Genomic DNA, 16,229 nt, shown 5'->3' with positions numbered 1-16,229 from the left:
CGAATTTACAATGATGTAAAATGCAACTATATTAATTGTGTAAGTACAAACACACACACATCCACATTCCCCGGATTGACCACCTCTTTCCCTATTAATGACAATACACTTCAATGTGTAAATAAATGGACACAAAGCTAGAGCTACTTGAGGAACATGTCAGGTTTCATGAGAGACACCATAACATGACCGTTTCTTGGTCCTCAAGGTGGCACAACGTGTCCCCAAACCTCCGTACCAGTGGAAAAAACAACCGTCGAACAAACAGTACTTCGTCTCTATAGAAGAGAACGCACTAGGTCGTAACTTCTTGTAGACCCAACTCTGTTGAAGTAGTACTTCGACAAGTTGACTTGTTATCCAAACGCCATTCCGTTAATGCTTACTCCACGTTAATTAACACATGCCGCGCTACCGGCACTATCACCGTCACTCAACCGCCATCGTCCGCGGGACCGTTCGTCTACTTTACGGAGAAGTACATCCGAAGCCACGTAATAGACACGTGCTTGTGTTAGTGTAGCGCAGTAAACTTACCCGACATAAGAAGATCCGTAAAGGCTGTCCGGTCGTCTATGTCACTTACTAACGTCGACCGAGTTCCTTGTGGCCCACAGACCCGTCCATCCGGTCTAGCGTACGTCTTTGACCTAGCGAAGAACTCACCACGTGTCGTCCTACAAGTCTGCCGTAGAGGAGATCGTAGACTCAGAGTAGTTTATTACGTCGTGGCATCGTTGTCCAAAAAGGACGTTCTTTCGAACCGTTGAGAACGAAAAGCCGAAGTGTAAACAGACCGACGTCTCCATAAACGACGGAACTTCGTCCGAGCGGCTCCGTGGCGGCTGGGGCGTAGCCTGGCCACCTGGGGCGCCACCACTTTAGGCCTACCGGGGACGCGAACGCGGTACAAACCCTAATGAAAAAGTAACGCCCTTAGGAAGGAGTAACTCCTGACCCACCGACGAAATCTGCTGTCACCCTTACAACTGCGTCACGTCCACCGGCGCGGTGGGGAGCCTGAGTGTCGTTCTAGGATTTCGGGTTATTCTTATCTAACAAAAAAATTTGGTAACCCCAAGGACAGAATAAATAAGGAGAGAGGTGTGGTTGGACCGGTGATTCGCAATTGGGGGAAAAATAACTCAGCGGCGTTACTCAAATGTAATACGTTGTCAGTTAATTAAGAAAAAAAAAGCGGGCCGAAAGGGTCGAGGAGAAGTGGGAGAGGGCCGAGGAGTCGATCATTTTAATCTATCTGATTGATTTATTACCCATGGCTAAAATTGGTTAAACCATACGTCCGGATTTCAAATTGTCATTACATCTTCTATTTAATTAAAAATTTCTTTAAATTATCTATTTGTGTACGTGTGATGTATGGATTGTTTGTACATATGTTTCGTTTTGTTATTTATTTTCAATTTGGGAAATGATAAGTTAATTGGTGTAAGTTACAAATAAATAACATTTGCGTTAACCCAAGTGTGGTGTGTGTGTGGTGTTGGTGTTGTGGTGTGTGTGTTTGGGTGTGTGTTGTGTGTGTGTGTGTGTGTGGTGTGTGTGGGTGGTGTGTGTTGTGTGTGTGTGTGTGTGTGTTGTGTGTGTGTTTGGTGTGTGTGGGTGTGTGTGCCACCACGTCTTGTCAAAGGGGGTGAAAGCACGTTCTTAACAACATGACGAAACGGCCAAAATCGACTTGCAAGCACCCATCTCCAGTTTACACTTTTACCTAAGCTAAACAAGTAGTAACCACACACTTAAGGTGTGGAAGGTGCTGCCACAAAAGCGGTAAGATCAGACGCGCTACGACTACTGCAACGTAGTAGTTAGTTTGAATGAGCAGCTCCAATTGAAAAAAAAAAAAAAAAAAAGAGTTGAAACACACCTTTTACGTCCCCTAATACGCCGAATAACTATTTTAGACGCCGGAAAATTTTTAGAACACAGTAAAACGACTATACGCCCATTTAAGACGCTAGCGTCTTAGCGCAAAAAGGACCTCCCAGATTTATTGTATGGTTAGTATCGTTTTATCGTAAGCTTATATATCATGTTAGTAGTAACAGCGTTCCCACCAACCTGGGTTTGACGTCTCGGACCTCTGTCGGTCTTTTGAATTGTTTTTACATAAAATTGTCCGCCTTGTCCGCTTGAATCATTGTTGTTAGGTTGTACCTTTTTGTCTTGAAGGGTATCTGTTGTTCCTTGGCTGTCTGTCCGTTTTGGTCCTGAATATTATGATTGCTTCCACGCTCCTACTTCACGCGTTCTACCTTGTTGTTGGTGTCAGTTTGACCTAATCACTTTCTTTCTCTTTGTGATTTTCATTCACAGGTGTGTGGCAGAAGTGTACCACAGTCTGTGGAGAGACTCCAGGACATGCTTCAAGACCCAAACCTGGCTCAGTCCCTGAATGTGCAGATCAATATCATGGCTGACAAGTGCAAACACATCCTCAATCTACTAGACATCTTCGAGAGCAGACGCCCAGTGACCACAAAGATCTTCAATTATCTGGAGGATCTGCAGGTGGTCATTGCTGCCAATAAAGAGATGCAGTATGAGGTATGTGACAAATACTTCAAGGAGTTGGACATGCCACGCCGCACGAAGACCGAGATCCTCCGCACAGTTGGCGAGGCATACGTCAATGCTGAAGAAAAGCTCACCAAGTACATGTCAGATGGGCAGCCAGCCATAGGCTTTCTTCAGGAGGTCAGGGTGTTTGATCCTCGTCACATCGCATTCCTAGATGACTCTGTAGAAAGCTACAAGGCCATTCCAGGTTTCACTCACGTGCCAAGACATGAATTTGATTCTATATTTCACAGCCCTGGGTCCAGCAGCACTCAGAGCTGCACTGTCTGGCGTGGTGGATTTGGATGTGTTCTGGGATGGCGTACAGGAGAGACTTCCTGTACTGTCTTCCTTGGCCCACCGATACAAAGATGCTGTTCCCAACTCAGCCGATGCTGAACGAAGCAAAAGCATCTACAAGCTGGTGTTGTCCAGCCGAAGGAGATCAACTACCAACCAAAACCTCAAAGCCTTGGTCTTCTTATGCCATAACCAACGGATCCTCAGTGGAGCGTTTGAGAGGGAGGAGAGGGAGAAAGGAAAAGTGATAGAGGGGGAGGACATGGAGATTGAGGGAGAGGGGTTGGAGGATGATGAATGATGAATGATTGGACAGTGACACAGACTATGCAGTCGTTTTCAAACACAGTGGACTCTAATTTAATGCAGGAATTAATACAACTTGTTGTAAGATTGCTCTTGAAAATTTTTTTGGTGACGTATGTGTTCATTTTTCATAAACTGTGAACTCTTGTTGATGCATTCAGTAGTTAATACAACTTTAAAAGTTGTAAGATTGCACAATTTCTTGTGTATATAGCTTAACTTTACTACAACCTAACAGTTGTAAGATCATTGCACTGTTTTTGTTTTGTTATTGCATAGCAATACAGTATTGTGTTACCTAAGTTTTATAGAACCATTCAATGGTCAAGTAGGTTTGCCTCATTGAGAGATAATGTTATTTTCAAAATCCTGTGATTTTGGCAAGTTGATGTTCAACAGCTACTCGGTTTCTGTCTTTGAAAATATTATTGTAGCATAACAGATGGTCTGTTCTACCTCACTTTTATAAAGCAGGAAGAATTTATTTTATTTTTTGAAAATGTTGTGACTCAGGAATGTTTAAGCCATGCTTAAGTTGAGAAAATAATAAAAAAAGAACAAAAACATTACCAGCACTTTCTGTGATGTAGCTTGCTTCTAGTATGCTTGTTTATCATAGGTACTCTTTAAAAAGGGCTCCCTTTCATTCAGTAGTAGCCTAGTAACAGGGTGTGGGAGAAGAATCACCTTTTTTCCGCAACTTCCCGCAATTTCACCGCATAAAATCACATAAAAACCCTGCATGTTTAATTGCATAATCAAGGATTTTTGCCCGCGTTTTTCTGGAGGGTCTATAAAGTTCCTCGCACTACTTGTGTACTTTAAAGCGGCAAGGCATCGTTTACAATTTGCGAGCGATTTTTCAAGTTGACCGTCTTTCTTGAAAAATCCGAAGTGTTTCCAAACGTTTGTTTTGTAGGTATTTTTCGATGCGCTGTGTTTCTCTTTCTCCTCGACTTCCATGTGTGTTGATAACTGAGACTCTCGGCCTCCGTAGTGCAAAGCAATGATCAAAGATCATCTCTGCTGAGTGCTGACAGGATATTATATGAATGAATCGTTTTTTTACCGATGCAAAGACGCTACGCAATCGATGCATCGCGAGTTTAACCCAAACTGTAGCCGATGTGCACTCTTTCAACCGGTGCACTCGCATCTTGAACGTCTATGATAGTGCACCGATGCGAATCGGTGAATCTCAACATCCCTCCTATGAACCCTTTTCCCCCCATTTGTAACAAATGTATCATCAGGGCAAATTTGAGGTAATTACAACCCAGGTGGAAATCAATCAACACATAGCATGTACCTGGCTCTTGGCAGCTTTGTTGGCAGGGTACAGTTGAAGAACCTGCTGGAAAACATCTTTTGCCTGGTCGAACTCCTTCATACCGAAAAGTGCCTCTCCCCTTCGGAACAAAGCCTTTTCATTGGATGGATTCAATTCCAGAGCCTATGATCATTAACAGAGTACAGTGAAATGTTATTAACACCTTCACAAGTCTCCAACGTGCTACATACGGAATGAATAATGTGCTAACAGTCGATTATAAATACCTTGTCACAGTTTTCTAGGGCTTTGTTTGGCTCCTGTAGTTTAAGGAAGCACATGGCCAAATTCAGATTTGCCGCCAGTTGCAAAGCTTTTGCTTTCTTCTCGTCCTCCTCTGACAAACCAGATTCATTTTCCAGCCATGATACAATCCTTTTGTACTGCACTGACGCCTGCTTGTATTTCCCCTCCTGCAACAAATCATAGAAAACATGAGGTCTATGTCTTTAAGATATGATATATATGATTATAAAATGTGTAAACATCCCAATGCTCACCTTAAAATACTGTGTTCCCTTCTCTTTGACAATGATGCTTTGTTCCAGCTTCTCCACTGTGTTCATCTCCCATGATTCTTTAGCCTGAAGAAACCATAACATATAAATCACTTCAGAAACATCAACGTCAGAACTGACATTTAATTTGTGAACATTATAAGCCAAGTTGTGTTTACTACTCAGCGGCAAGATCTGTTTACCTTCTCAAAGGCTGCCAGCTTTATTTTGTATTGCAGCGTTGCTCCACCAGGAATTTCATGCTTTGCATTTCCAGCACTCCCAAAGCCGTATCTGCAAATCAAAGACACTTATCATTAATAATCTCAGGTGTGGTGTAAAAATACTGTAGTTTCAGTTGCTGTTTGAGTTAAAACAGCTTTGCAATGTAATATGGCGTCTTATGTTCTATCTTTGATTGGGTTGGCAAAATGTCACTCCTGTTATCCATTTGTCTTAACACTGAGATTGCTTTATCGTCGAGTTGGATTCAACTCAAACCGTTCAGCTTCAGAGATGTATATCGACACATGAATGATCAGAGAGACCTGTATACAACACTTATTACAAAACACATGTCTTAATATATATGATCATACTTAGGCTTAATATGGAAGATTGCCTCCTCTCCCTGCTCCATCGCTATGATAGCTTTCTCCACTCCAACTGGCAGGCCAAGACCTTCTCCATCTCCAATCTCAAACTTAAGTTCTCTCTCGTCAAAAACACGTCCCTCATAGGAACCCTCCACAGTCACTGAAAGGGTTGGAAAAAGCTTAGGTTAGGTTGTGCCACAAACCAGACGTGAGTTAGCCACACAATTGTTAGCATGCAGTAGATTGGCAGCTGTCAAAAAGCTGCAGCTGAGGATAATTGCTGCAACTAACAGTCGATAAATATGTTCTGCTTTGTTGAGGATGCCTGTAAATGTGTGACAGCAAAGCAAAGTTAGCATTATGAAATAGACTAACCCTCTCGCCCTATTAAAAATAAAATATGGCTGTCAATGTTTGTAAAACAGCAGTGATAAGTAGATTTTAATTAAACAAGTTACAGTAGGTGCCGGGTTTCATGGCGAGAAAAAAATGTGTCGAGCCTTGAATTAATTGTCTTCTCTAGACTCTATGTGCTGCAATTTTTAGAAACTAAAGTTATCTTCATGAATTCAAGCTGACTCTTAATAATAGATGAAACTTAAAATGCTTTAAAGCCACCTTAGCATTGACCCAATACATCTAAAGATAAGTAATTGATATGTATAAACATGCTTTTTAATCAATCTTTAAAAAGTATTTAAACTGTTAAGAAGTAAGTGCATTAAAAAGTCTTACATTTGCAAAAACAAAGAAATAATAATGTAAGTAGGTAGGTACTCTAATCTCTTTTCATTGTTAGCAAAGAAATAGCAGTGTCTGGATGATTTACCGTCAACAGAAGCTCCTTCATTAGGCTTGGAATATCCCTCCCCTTTCGTGATAATGCGACGGATAATTCCTCCATCCTCTCCCTCTGTAATGTCCTCGCCTCGAAATTCAAACAGCTCCACCTAAAAGTGTGCATACATGGGTAAAATCATATATTTTCACACCTAAAAAGGATATTAGCACACTGCATTTCAATCATAAACCAGGAGAAACGGTTTGCAATGTAACATAGACAAAATAACCTGATATTACTGACACGTACCTCAAAAACCAGAGTGGCATTGGGGGGTATCTTTGGGGGACTCCCTGCAGATCCATAAGCATACTCTGGCTTACAGATGAACTGGCACAACTCCCCCACTTTCATTGTGGCCACACCGATGTCCCATGCTTTTATCACTTGACCTAAACACAAAGAAGATGGATTACCAACAGTGGCTGGGCAACAATGAAAGTTAAATGTTCACATCTAAGGTAGATATGAAACAAACCTTTGCCCAACTCAAAGGAAAACTTGTCTTCTCTGTCTCTGCTTGAGTCGAATGGGGAACCATCCAAAAGTGTGCCCACATAATGAACAAACACTTTGTCACCGGTCATAGGCAGCTCTGTGCCTGTGCCTTCTCTTTTGACCAGCTGGAAAACAGACAGCAAAAGGAGAATTTATCATATAAACAGTAGGGAATTGAAAGTTAGAAAGTCATCTCAGCTACGGACATCTAAAGCCAGGTCCAAAATCCATGTGAATGAACGTGAGTTGTAAATGTGTGCGTGTGAGGATATGAAATGCCCGGCATCACCACTAATAGTTTTAGCGTTTAGTATGTCTCCGTGGTTCTAGATCTTTCTAAAGATGCGGACATGGCTAATTATCTTTACGCATGTTGTTGACATCGTGGCAATAAGTTAGCTGGGAGACCAATGGTAGGACAATGGATAAACAGTGTAGCTTGCATACGGTGTTTTTATTCACGGTGCCCGAGATAAGCTAGCATTAGCTCACATTAGCCTATCCGCATGAGTAAACAACAAGCAGCCAGGATTAATATGTAGTATCAAAACACAATCACTTAACGTTACCTTGAAAACACCCCCGTCTTTCTTTGGGGTGATGTCCTCTCCCTCCATTGGGATGGTCTGCTGTCCTTCACTTGTCTGCTCTTCTGCAGTCATTGTCATGAGGCAGATTTAACCCTCCTAGTCCTTTGACCCGCACCACAATTTCTACTAACACTAGCTAATAGTAGCAGCGGCTAAGCTAACTACTTCTCAAACCACGCTAAGTGCAGCAACAAACAACCTCACTCACTGAAACGCTAGCTAGCTAACTAACGTTGCTTAAATCTCTAGCCTTGTTTACTTGTGAGTGCTACTGTTAAGAAAATGCACGATACAGCTTCCTACTAGATGCACTGGTATTGTTTTGCATCCGTCACACATGTATCCGAGCAGAATAGAAGCTTTCGTTTACGTTACTTCAGGTCCACGTTGTCTCGCTGTATGGCATCTGACAAGCGCTTAAAAAAGGGCAGAGAATTTTCCAGACATTCTAGGAGGAACCAGGGGATGAGCCCGCTTTGGTGGCGCTACTTTTACGTCAAAGGGATCCTCCGGTAGGGCGGTGCACTTACAAAGAGCAGGGCAAATTAATAATTTACAGATTTAAACATGGATATTTTATATAATACTTAGGTTAAACATTATGTAATAACCACACAGGCCCACATTTAATGGATAATAGGTAATATGTCTGTATAGCCCCGTCCACTCAAGCACTTCACTATAATAAATCACGCGCTCTTTGGTGTATCTTGCACCCTATTGGTCAGATCTCCTCCCCACCGCTGCCTGTTGGCGCGGATGTTGAACAGGGGAGGTAAACATTCTAACAAAGTAAAATCTTCTTTTTCAAGGCTAACATTATCAATCTGCGGGTAAGTAGCTAATATATACCAACCATCTCTGTACAAAAAACGATCAGCTGTAGACATATGACGTCAGCTAATGTGATAGGTTACAAGTTAGCTAGCTTTGAGCTATGTAATCCAGACAGCTAACATTATATCTCAACCTAAATTGGAGATAACGTTTCTGTTTCAAGGTAACTCAACAGCCAGTAGTGACAACTTTAAAAAAACAAATGTTAGCTGCGTCCCAAACCATGTTGACGAATTTAAAATATCTAAGGATAAATAATTATGAACTGCATTGTGGCACACTCATGCCATGTAGTTATATGAGGCACATTGGATCATAATTGATTGATCTGCACAAAAGCAGAATCCAACCCATAGGAGGTCAGGAGACCCGTGTGTTTCATCTGAGACACAACATCACTATCAGGAGTGGAGGACTGTAGCTAATACACACAGTCTAAACAAACTAGGTGCTGTTCAATGATTAAGAGGCTTCTTTGTTAACCTATTCATGTCATCCTCCAGGGAGGTTCACAATCATGGAAAATGGCAGGGACACATTTCCATTTCCCTATCAGCCCTACAACATCCAGGAGCAGTTTATGCAAGCCCTGTACAGTGCTCTTGACCAGGGCAAAGTTGGAATCTTTGAAAGTCCAACTGGGACGGTGTGTATGTGGGCATGTACTGTATATAAGAGATATTTTATTGATATTTTGCCATTTTAACATGTGTGTCCATTAACCCAGGGCAAGTCTCTGAGTCTGATATGTGGAGCGCTGAGCTGGCTCACTGACTTTGAGGAGAAGAGGAAACAGGAGTCAGCTGCTCTGCTGCATGAAGGAGAAGCAGCTCTCTCCACTGTCACTGCTCCATCCTCCACTAGCAGCTCATCTGCAGGGCCAGACTGGATCACTGATTTTGTTCAAAAAAAAGCAGATCGTGATTTGGTGTCAAAGTTGAAGGTAAGAAAGTCAATGTATTTGACCTTGGCTTTCCAGCTTATCAACCACTCAGTTTTAACATAATTGTATGTTTTTCTGTGCCAGGACGAAGAATTGAAAAGAAAGAAGAGGGAAGAACGATTAGAAATGATCAGAAATAACGTTCAACTGAAGTATGCAATGAAAAGAAAAGTAAGTGATCTTGCACAGTGATCTTAAAGGTGCCAGGCATAGAACATTCCCCATAAATTACAATTATCATACGTTCAGTCTCTACAACTAAACATATACATTTCTGTAGAGCTGTGAAGATGAAGAGGCAATAAAATTGCTCCAGCTCAGTAAAGAGGAACAAACCGAGCCCCAAGGAGATCAAGAGGACGAGGAGCTCATCATCGCAGAATATGAGAGCGATGACGAGTCAAAGACCAAGAGCAGGTGAGAGCAGCCATTGATTGGTTACAAATCATATCAAATGTTACATCACAGTGACGGACAACAACAGCAGGGTGTGTTTGCTCTCATGCTTAGATTTTCTGCTACTGAGGAAGACGACGATCTGGTTGAAGAACATGTTACTAAGGTGTGTGAAAGAGACATTTCACATTGTAACTCTAAGGATATGTGTAACATGTTACCTTGAAGTGAGGCTGTATACATGTGTGTGTTTTCAGATTTACTACTGCAGTCGCACTCACTCCCAGCTGGCCCAGTTTGTTCATGAGGTTCAAAAGAGTCCCTTCAGCAAGGACATCAGTCTGGTCACCCTGGGCTCACGGCAGGTATGTGCACCACACACACACACACACACACACACACACACACACACACACACACACACACACACACACACACACACACACACACACACACTTGCAAACCCTACCAGTTAAAGATTCAATTTAGTATTTGTTGTCTGATAAAGGCTCCTAAAATTATCTGTAGAAGTAGGCTGTTGCAAAGATAAGTAATACCAGAATATTACGGTTATTTATACTTTTTAAAATATTTTGTTTTCTTCCAATTTAGGAATAACTAAAAAAAAATGGGATTACATTCTACAGGTTTTTTATTGAAAAATGTAGCGTGAAACTTTATCTGCATTTCTTCCCCTCCCACACTAGGCTCGGCATTCAATTGGAACTGTTACTTGTACTCATTCAGTAAAACCACAATTGTTAATTGTTAACCATTACAAAGAGTATTTGCCCAGTAAACATAAAATGGTATACTTTCCAGAATCTGTGTATCAACGACGAGGTGCGACGCCTTGGCAGCAGCCAACGCATTAATGACCGCTGCTTGGAGATGCAGAAAAACAAACATGGTGAGAGCAACTAAAAAATGTAGCTCTATAACTTCTGATATTACATAAACATATTTCCAGATAAGTTGAAGTTTGTATGACAAGTATGTGTTATTTAATCTTCATTTGAACCAGAAAAGCTTTGTTGAGATTATTTGAAAGACACACACAAAAACAGCCACAAATCCGAGTAAATCGAAAATGAAGAAAAAACATTGAAAACTGACCAATATTTCCAGAGCAATAAGAAAGCCCATTACCCAAGAGCTGTCTCAATAAGATATACATAAATAAAACCAGTTTTACTTACAACGCTTCCTGTTTTGCCATTTTGTAGACAAGCATCAGGAAGAGGGTGTAAAACGTAAGCGGGGCCCAGCAAAGAGTGTGTGTCCCTATAATAAAGCTACGGCTCTGCAGCAGATGAGGGACGACGTTCTGGGGAAGGTCCACGATATAGAGCAGATGCTGAAGCTGGGCAGAGAGACACACTCATGTCCGTACTACGCCACGCGCCTCTCTGTTCCCCCTGCTCAGGTAACACTGGCGTCCATTTCTCTGTCTCATTACTCTGAAGATTTCTTGCTCTCTGTGCTCGAAACATCATTTGGTTTTCACTAAATGATTTATTTGATTTATTAAGTCATTACCTTTTATTTGAAGTTTACGTGTTAACTGTTAATTGTGTCTGCATAGTTGGTGGTGCTGCCCTATCAGATTTTGCTTCATGAAGCAACAAGGAAGGCAGCAGGGATCCAGCTGAAGGGTCAGGTAGGATTATTTTTGATTCTCTCAAGGGTTTTCTGTTCAGACATTTTCAGAATTACCAAGGAAATATAAAAAATGGCCTAGTAATGTTAAAACAATTTTTTTTTCACAATTTGTTTAACCTTTGGCCCTTAACAATAATGGTTCTGAACAAAGTAAAGGATATAGTTTGAAACTGTTTGGATAGCTGATCATTCTTTGATCAGTTTCAACTTAAACTGGATTTTCTTACAGGTGGTGATCATAGATGAAGCGCACAATCTTAGTGACACGCTCTCCTGTATACACAGTGCCGAGCTCACTGGAGCGCAGGTAAAATAATTGGTACACATCATGTACAAAATGTTGATTTAAATTGCGCACGTTCTCTGCAAAATACCTAATTATGAATCTTTTTACAGCTATGCCGTGCCCACTCGCAGCTCACCCAGTATTCTGACCGCTACAAGTGAGTATACACACACACACAGAGATTAATAAATCAAATATTGTATCACCCTCCTGACTTGTTTATACTTCTACAACATCAGGAGCAGACTGAAGGCAAAGAACCTCATGTACATTAAACAGATTCTGTTTGTGGTTGAAGGGCTTGTCCGGGTGCTGGGAGGTGAGTGTGATTGGGCTAAAATAAGAATGTAATTATAGATTATGGCCAGTTAGTCAGAAGGGGATATTGCTGGACACTATGACTTACATGCTATCCTTTCAGGTAAGGTGGGGCAGAATCCACAGACCCAGACTACACAAACAGGTAAGTAAATAATACACATAAATAACATACATTAGATCACATCTATGTAGACATTTCCAACCTGTCATGTTTCTTTCTTTAGGAACGGAAGTGCTCACCATTAACAACTTCCTCTTCAAGGCTCAGATCGACAACATCAACTTGTTTAAGGTAGTTGAAAGTGTGATTTAAAAAAAAATCACAATCATGGCTCCTGAACACCATACCTAATCTGCCATCTCTAATTCTCTCAATGTCACTTTAGTTGCCGAGATACTTTGAGAAAAGCCTGATCAGCAGAAAGGTGAGTGTTTAATATGTATGTATTGATTTATGCCTCGTGTGAATATCGACGTACCCACTGTGCCTTCTCTCTGCAGCTGGGCGGCTTTGTGGAGAAGTATGCAGGATCAGGAGTGAGTCTGCACACTCAGAACTCCATCAAGGAGAACCGCCGCACAGAAGGCCTGAACCGCTACCTGCAAACGCTGCAGAGCAACCCAACGCCAGGTCAGAGGACTGATTTATGTCACTCACACATTAAAAACAAATTCAGCAGAAGAGGCAGAAAAAAATACATCAGATATTGTGTTATTAAACTAGTATCTTGCTCAAAAGGAGACATGTGTTTTTGGTTGAGCTGGATCTAATCTGCAGATATTATTGTTCCTTTCACACTACACTTATCCGTCACATTCAGCGATTTGTGAAATCCTGGCATTTTGTAATCAACAGACAATAAACAATGAGGTATTATAGTTTTGTTAATAATTGAATTTATTTGCACATATATACAAAAAGACAGGAAAAAGTTCAGAAAAAGTAGAACAAGGAACAGGAGATGTAAAAAGCCCCAACAAATTCTCATGAAGAAACTTCCCCTATTAGATTAATCGTCATACTTAAAAAAAAAACACATCAAAGTATAAAAATAAAGATTACATAAATCCTCAAAGTTGAAAGACTAAGCTGTAATACATTCATAGAAATGTTTACAAGTTGAGAAATCTTCTTCTCCAATCAAAGTCCTTTTCTGGTCATCTTTGAATAACTAATAATAATGTAGATTTTGTTGTAGTGGAAGAAGTAGGTTGTTTTAAGACGGTCCTCTTTATTTCAATATTTCAATAATTGTACCCACAGTGTAGCATTCATCTGGTTGTTGTTTTTGTTGATTGGTCTCTTCTCTCTGCTGCTGTGTGCAGGATCTTCAGCTGACCAGCAGGGGTCAGAGGCAGAGAAAGTGCTCTCTGCATCTCCCATGATGCAGGTGGAGGGTTTCTTCATGGCTCTCACCAACAGCAACACAGACGGCAGAGTGGTGGTGCAGAGACAAGGTACTGCTTTGAATACACAACTCCATATAAAGGATGCCAATACAAATTCAAAGTGTTGTAAACCCCCCCTCTGTTCTATGCCCAGGTACTGTTTCAGAGAGCAGCGTGAAGTTCCTGCTGCTGAATCCAGCGGTGCACTTCGCTCAAGTGCTGGAGCAGAGCAGAGCCGTCATCATCGCCGGAGGAACCATGCAGCCTGTGAGTGATGATAAATCCACTGAAAACAAACCAAGCTGTGTAAGATTTCTCATTCTGAAAGATGTGATGTGTAGGTTTCAGACTTCAAACAAGAGCTCCTATTTTCTGCCGGAGTGGGAGAAGAGCGCATCACTGAGTTTTCCTGTGGTGAGTCAGTGGCCCATTTTTAAAACCAAACTACTTTGTGGCATTTCTCTTTCAGCTTTTATAACTTACCCTCTCTTAGTGATGTGTTTATCAATATTTCTGTGTGTAGGAATTTTTGATGAATAATATAATGCTTCACAAACTCTTAAAAAACGATTTTAGTTTGAGTGCCAACTTCGCATTGGGTTATTCAAGCAGATTGACTAAATAGAAGAATAGTGTCATCAACTCGCACCTGGTTTGAGTCATGAAGGTGAAATATCGTATCAGAACTGACCCAAGAGAGACGAAAATGAAGCCATTTTGTGACTTAAATAATTAGTTAGTTGTTCATCCTTTTAAACTAAAACTGTTGTATTATAAGCCATCTGAACAACACAATTTAAAAAAAAGTACTATTACTGTGTCCTGAGACTGATAAGTTCTGCGTGAAGTAGAAGTTAAGTTACCTGATTTCACTATTTATACACACAGAAAAGGAAGTCTTATGTCTTGGATTTGTTGCATACATCCGAGCTATATTTGATGTGGAATATATTTTGTATTCAAGTGTTTAAAATGATTTCATGTTGGTGCTGTTATATCTAAATTGAACTACTTTCTTTCTGCCCTTTGTCTGTAGGTCATGTAATTCCTCCGGAGAACATTCTTCCCCTCGTCTTGTGCAGAGGTCCCTCTGGTCAGGAGCTGGATTATACTTTCCAAAGCAGAGACACTCCACGCATGGTACCAGACACACTATTGTGTTGAATCCTGCCCTAATATTGTTGAATGTAGCTGCATTGTTAACACAAGCACCATTGCAAATGTGTGCGTGTTGACAGATGGATGAGACGGGGCGAATTCTCTCCAACATCTGTAACGTGGTCCCCGGCGGCGTCGTGTGCTTCTTCCCTTCCTACGAGTACTCCAGACGCATCGTTTCTCACTGGGAGGCCAGCGGGGCACTGAGTCGTCTCGCTAACAGGAAGAAGGTACACCGCCACAGAAAGCTGTCTCCATCACGCCTTAACTCGAGGGTGGAATCATATTTTAGGGAAGCTGTTCTTTAAGTGAATCTTATACATTTCTAAGCTTTCACAATTACTTTCCCAGATCTTCCAGGAGCCAAAGAAAGCCAACCAGGTGGAGCAGGTGCTGAGCGAGTTCTCTCGCTGTATCCAGGTAAAACAGTCACTGCTCAAACATCAACCCTCATCATCACCGTTAACGATAAATTCACCACGAGTGACTGCCTCTACGATTGACACTATTTGCACGTCTTTTTTCTTTTGTCAGAGGTGTGCTGCAGATCCCGGCAGGCTCACGGGAGCGTTGCTGTTCTCTGTGGTCGGAGGAAAGATGAGTGAGGGCATCAATTTCTCAGATGACCTGGGCAGGTGTGTGCATATGGACGACGGGAGGTTGCATACTGCCTAAAGCTTACAGTACTAAATGCTGTTTTCTGTGTGCATATGATCACAGGTGTGTGGTGATGGTGGGGATGCCATATCCCAACATCAAATCCCCAGAGCTGCAGGAAAAGATGTCCTACCTGGACAAATACCTGGTGAGACCTCACTGTCCTCACTGCGTTCACAAACCTGGCAAAACGAGCACAGGGTCACAGAAATGCTGACATGAAGCACGTCATCGTTCTCATCTCAGTTGTGTTTGTTTTCTAGCCTCACAATGGAGGAAAGAGCCCCGGCCAAGCACTGATAGAAAACCAGTGCATGAAGGCTGTCAATCAATCCATAGGTAACGATGCATTACTCAGGACAACAGATCAGATACAAATCTCTGAGAATAAATTATTAAAGGTAGCACTTTATTTGGAAGGTCCACCTACAAATACTTCAAACAGTCTTTGTAACATTTCAACAGCTTAATAGTCAAACTGTTTTGATTTGTCTGTAGATGTACAGTGGGGCAAAAAAGTATTTAGTCAGCCACCAATTGTGAAGTTCTCCCACTTAAAAAGATGAGAGGCCTGTAATTTTCATCCTAGGTATACCTCAGCTAGGAGAGACAAAATGAGAAAAAAAAAATCCAGAAAATCACATTGTCTGATTTTTAAAGAATTTATTTGCAGATTATGGTGGAAAATAAGTATTTGGTCACCTACAAACAAACAAGATGTCTGGCTCTCACAGACCTGTAACTTCTTCTTTAAGAGCCTCCTCTGTCCTCCACTTGTTAACTGTATTAATGGCACCTGTTTGAACTCGTTATCAGTATAAAAGACACCTGTCCACAACCTCAAACAGTCACACTCCAAACTCCACTATGGCCAAGACCAAAGAGCTGTCAAAGGACACCAGAAACAAAATTGTGGACCTGCACCAGGCTGGGAAGACTGAGTCTGCAATAGGAAAGCAGCTTGGTGTGAAGAAATCAACTGTGGGAGCAATTATTAGAAAATGGAAGACATACAAGACCACTGATAATCTCCCTCGATCTG

The 16,229-nt window shown here is 41.5% G+C and overlaps 2 protein-coding genes across 2 annotated transcripts in view; one reads left to right on the top strand and one right to left on the bottom strand.

Annotated features, from left to right (window-relative positions):
* The window catches only part of fkbp4 (FKBP prolyl isomerase 4), a 10,070-nt gene extending 2,093 nt beyond the window's left edge, over positions 1–7,977 (bottom strand). Inside the window, exons 1-9 of the mRNA XM_010785242.1 lie at positions 7,518–7,977; positions 6,929–7,073; positions 6,700–6,842; positions 6,439–6,559; positions 5,613–5,769; positions 5,217–5,307; positions 5,017–5,100; positions 4,744–4,929; positions 4,496–4,639 (exon numbers count right to left, since the gene is read on the bottom strand). Coding sequence (XP_010783544.1) covers positions 4,496–4,639; positions 4,744–4,929; positions 5,017–5,100; positions 5,217–5,307; positions 5,613–5,769; positions 6,439–6,559; positions 6,700–6,842; positions 6,929–7,073; positions 7,518–7,616 — 1,170 coding nt within the window. The 5' untranslated portion in view covers positions 7,617–7,977. The remainder of the gene's footprint in view (positions 1–4,495; positions 4,640–4,743; positions 4,930–5,016; positions 5,101–5,216; positions 5,308–5,612; positions 5,770–6,438; positions 6,560–6,699; positions 6,843–6,928; positions 7,074–7,517) is intronic.
* A 315-nt stretch (positions 7,978–8,292) lies between these two features.
* Positions 8,293–16,229, top strand: part of ddx11 (DEAD/H (Asp-Glu-Ala-Asp/His) box helicase 11) — a 10,112-nt gene continuing 2,175 nt past the window's right edge. The window contains exons 1-26 of the mRNA XM_010785239.1: positions 8,293–8,371; positions 8,879–9,021; positions 9,103–9,318; positions 9,403–9,489; positions 9,599–9,735; positions 9,829–9,880; positions 9,972–10,079; positions 10,537–10,624; positions 10,941–11,140; positions 11,300–11,374; positions 11,606–11,683; positions 11,773–11,819; positions 11,902–11,981; positions 12,084–12,125; positions 12,208–12,275; positions 12,370–12,408; positions 12,485–12,614; positions 13,310–13,441; positions 13,527–13,639; positions 13,714–13,786; positions 14,409–14,512; positions 14,611–14,760; positions 14,882–14,950; positions 15,065–15,165; positions 15,251–15,335; positions 15,451–15,526. Of these exons, the coding sequence (XP_010783541.1) occupies positions 8,893–9,021; positions 9,103–9,318; positions 9,403–9,489; positions 9,599–9,735; positions 9,829–9,880; positions 9,972–10,079; positions 10,537–10,624; positions 10,941–11,140; positions 11,300–11,374; positions 11,606–11,683; positions 11,773–11,819; positions 11,902–11,981; positions 12,084–12,125; positions 12,208–12,275; positions 12,370–12,408; positions 12,485–12,614; positions 13,310–13,441; positions 13,527–13,639; positions 13,714–13,786; positions 14,409–14,512; positions 14,611–14,760; positions 14,882–14,950; positions 15,065–15,165; positions 15,251–15,335; positions 15,451–15,526 (2,479 nt within the window). The 5' untranslated portion in view covers positions 8,293–8,371; positions 8,879–8,892. The remainder of the gene's footprint in view (positions 8,372–8,878; positions 9,022–9,102; positions 9,319–9,402; positions 9,490–9,598; positions 9,736–9,828; positions 9,881–9,971; positions 10,080–10,536; positions 10,625–10,940; positions 11,141–11,299; positions 11,375–11,605; positions 11,684–11,772; positions 11,820–11,901; positions 11,982–12,083; positions 12,126–12,207; positions 12,276–12,369; positions 12,409–12,484; positions 12,615–13,309; positions 13,442–13,526; positions 13,640–13,713; positions 13,787–14,408; positions 14,513–14,610; positions 14,761–14,881; positions 14,951–15,064; positions 15,166–15,250; positions 15,336–15,450; positions 15,527–16,229) is intronic.

The sequence above is a fragment of the Notothenia coriiceps genome, unplaced genomic scaffold, assembly GCF_000735185.1.
Source record: "Notothenia coriiceps isolate Sejong01 unplaced genomic scaffold, NC01 NC01_scaffold00027460, whole genome shotgun sequence".
NCBI lineage: Eukaryota > Metazoa > Chordata > Actinopteri > Perciformes > Nototheniidae > Notothenia > Notothenia coriiceps.
Note: the sequence above shows the minus strand (reverse complement) of the source record. Positions and strands in the feature narration are given on the sequence as shown.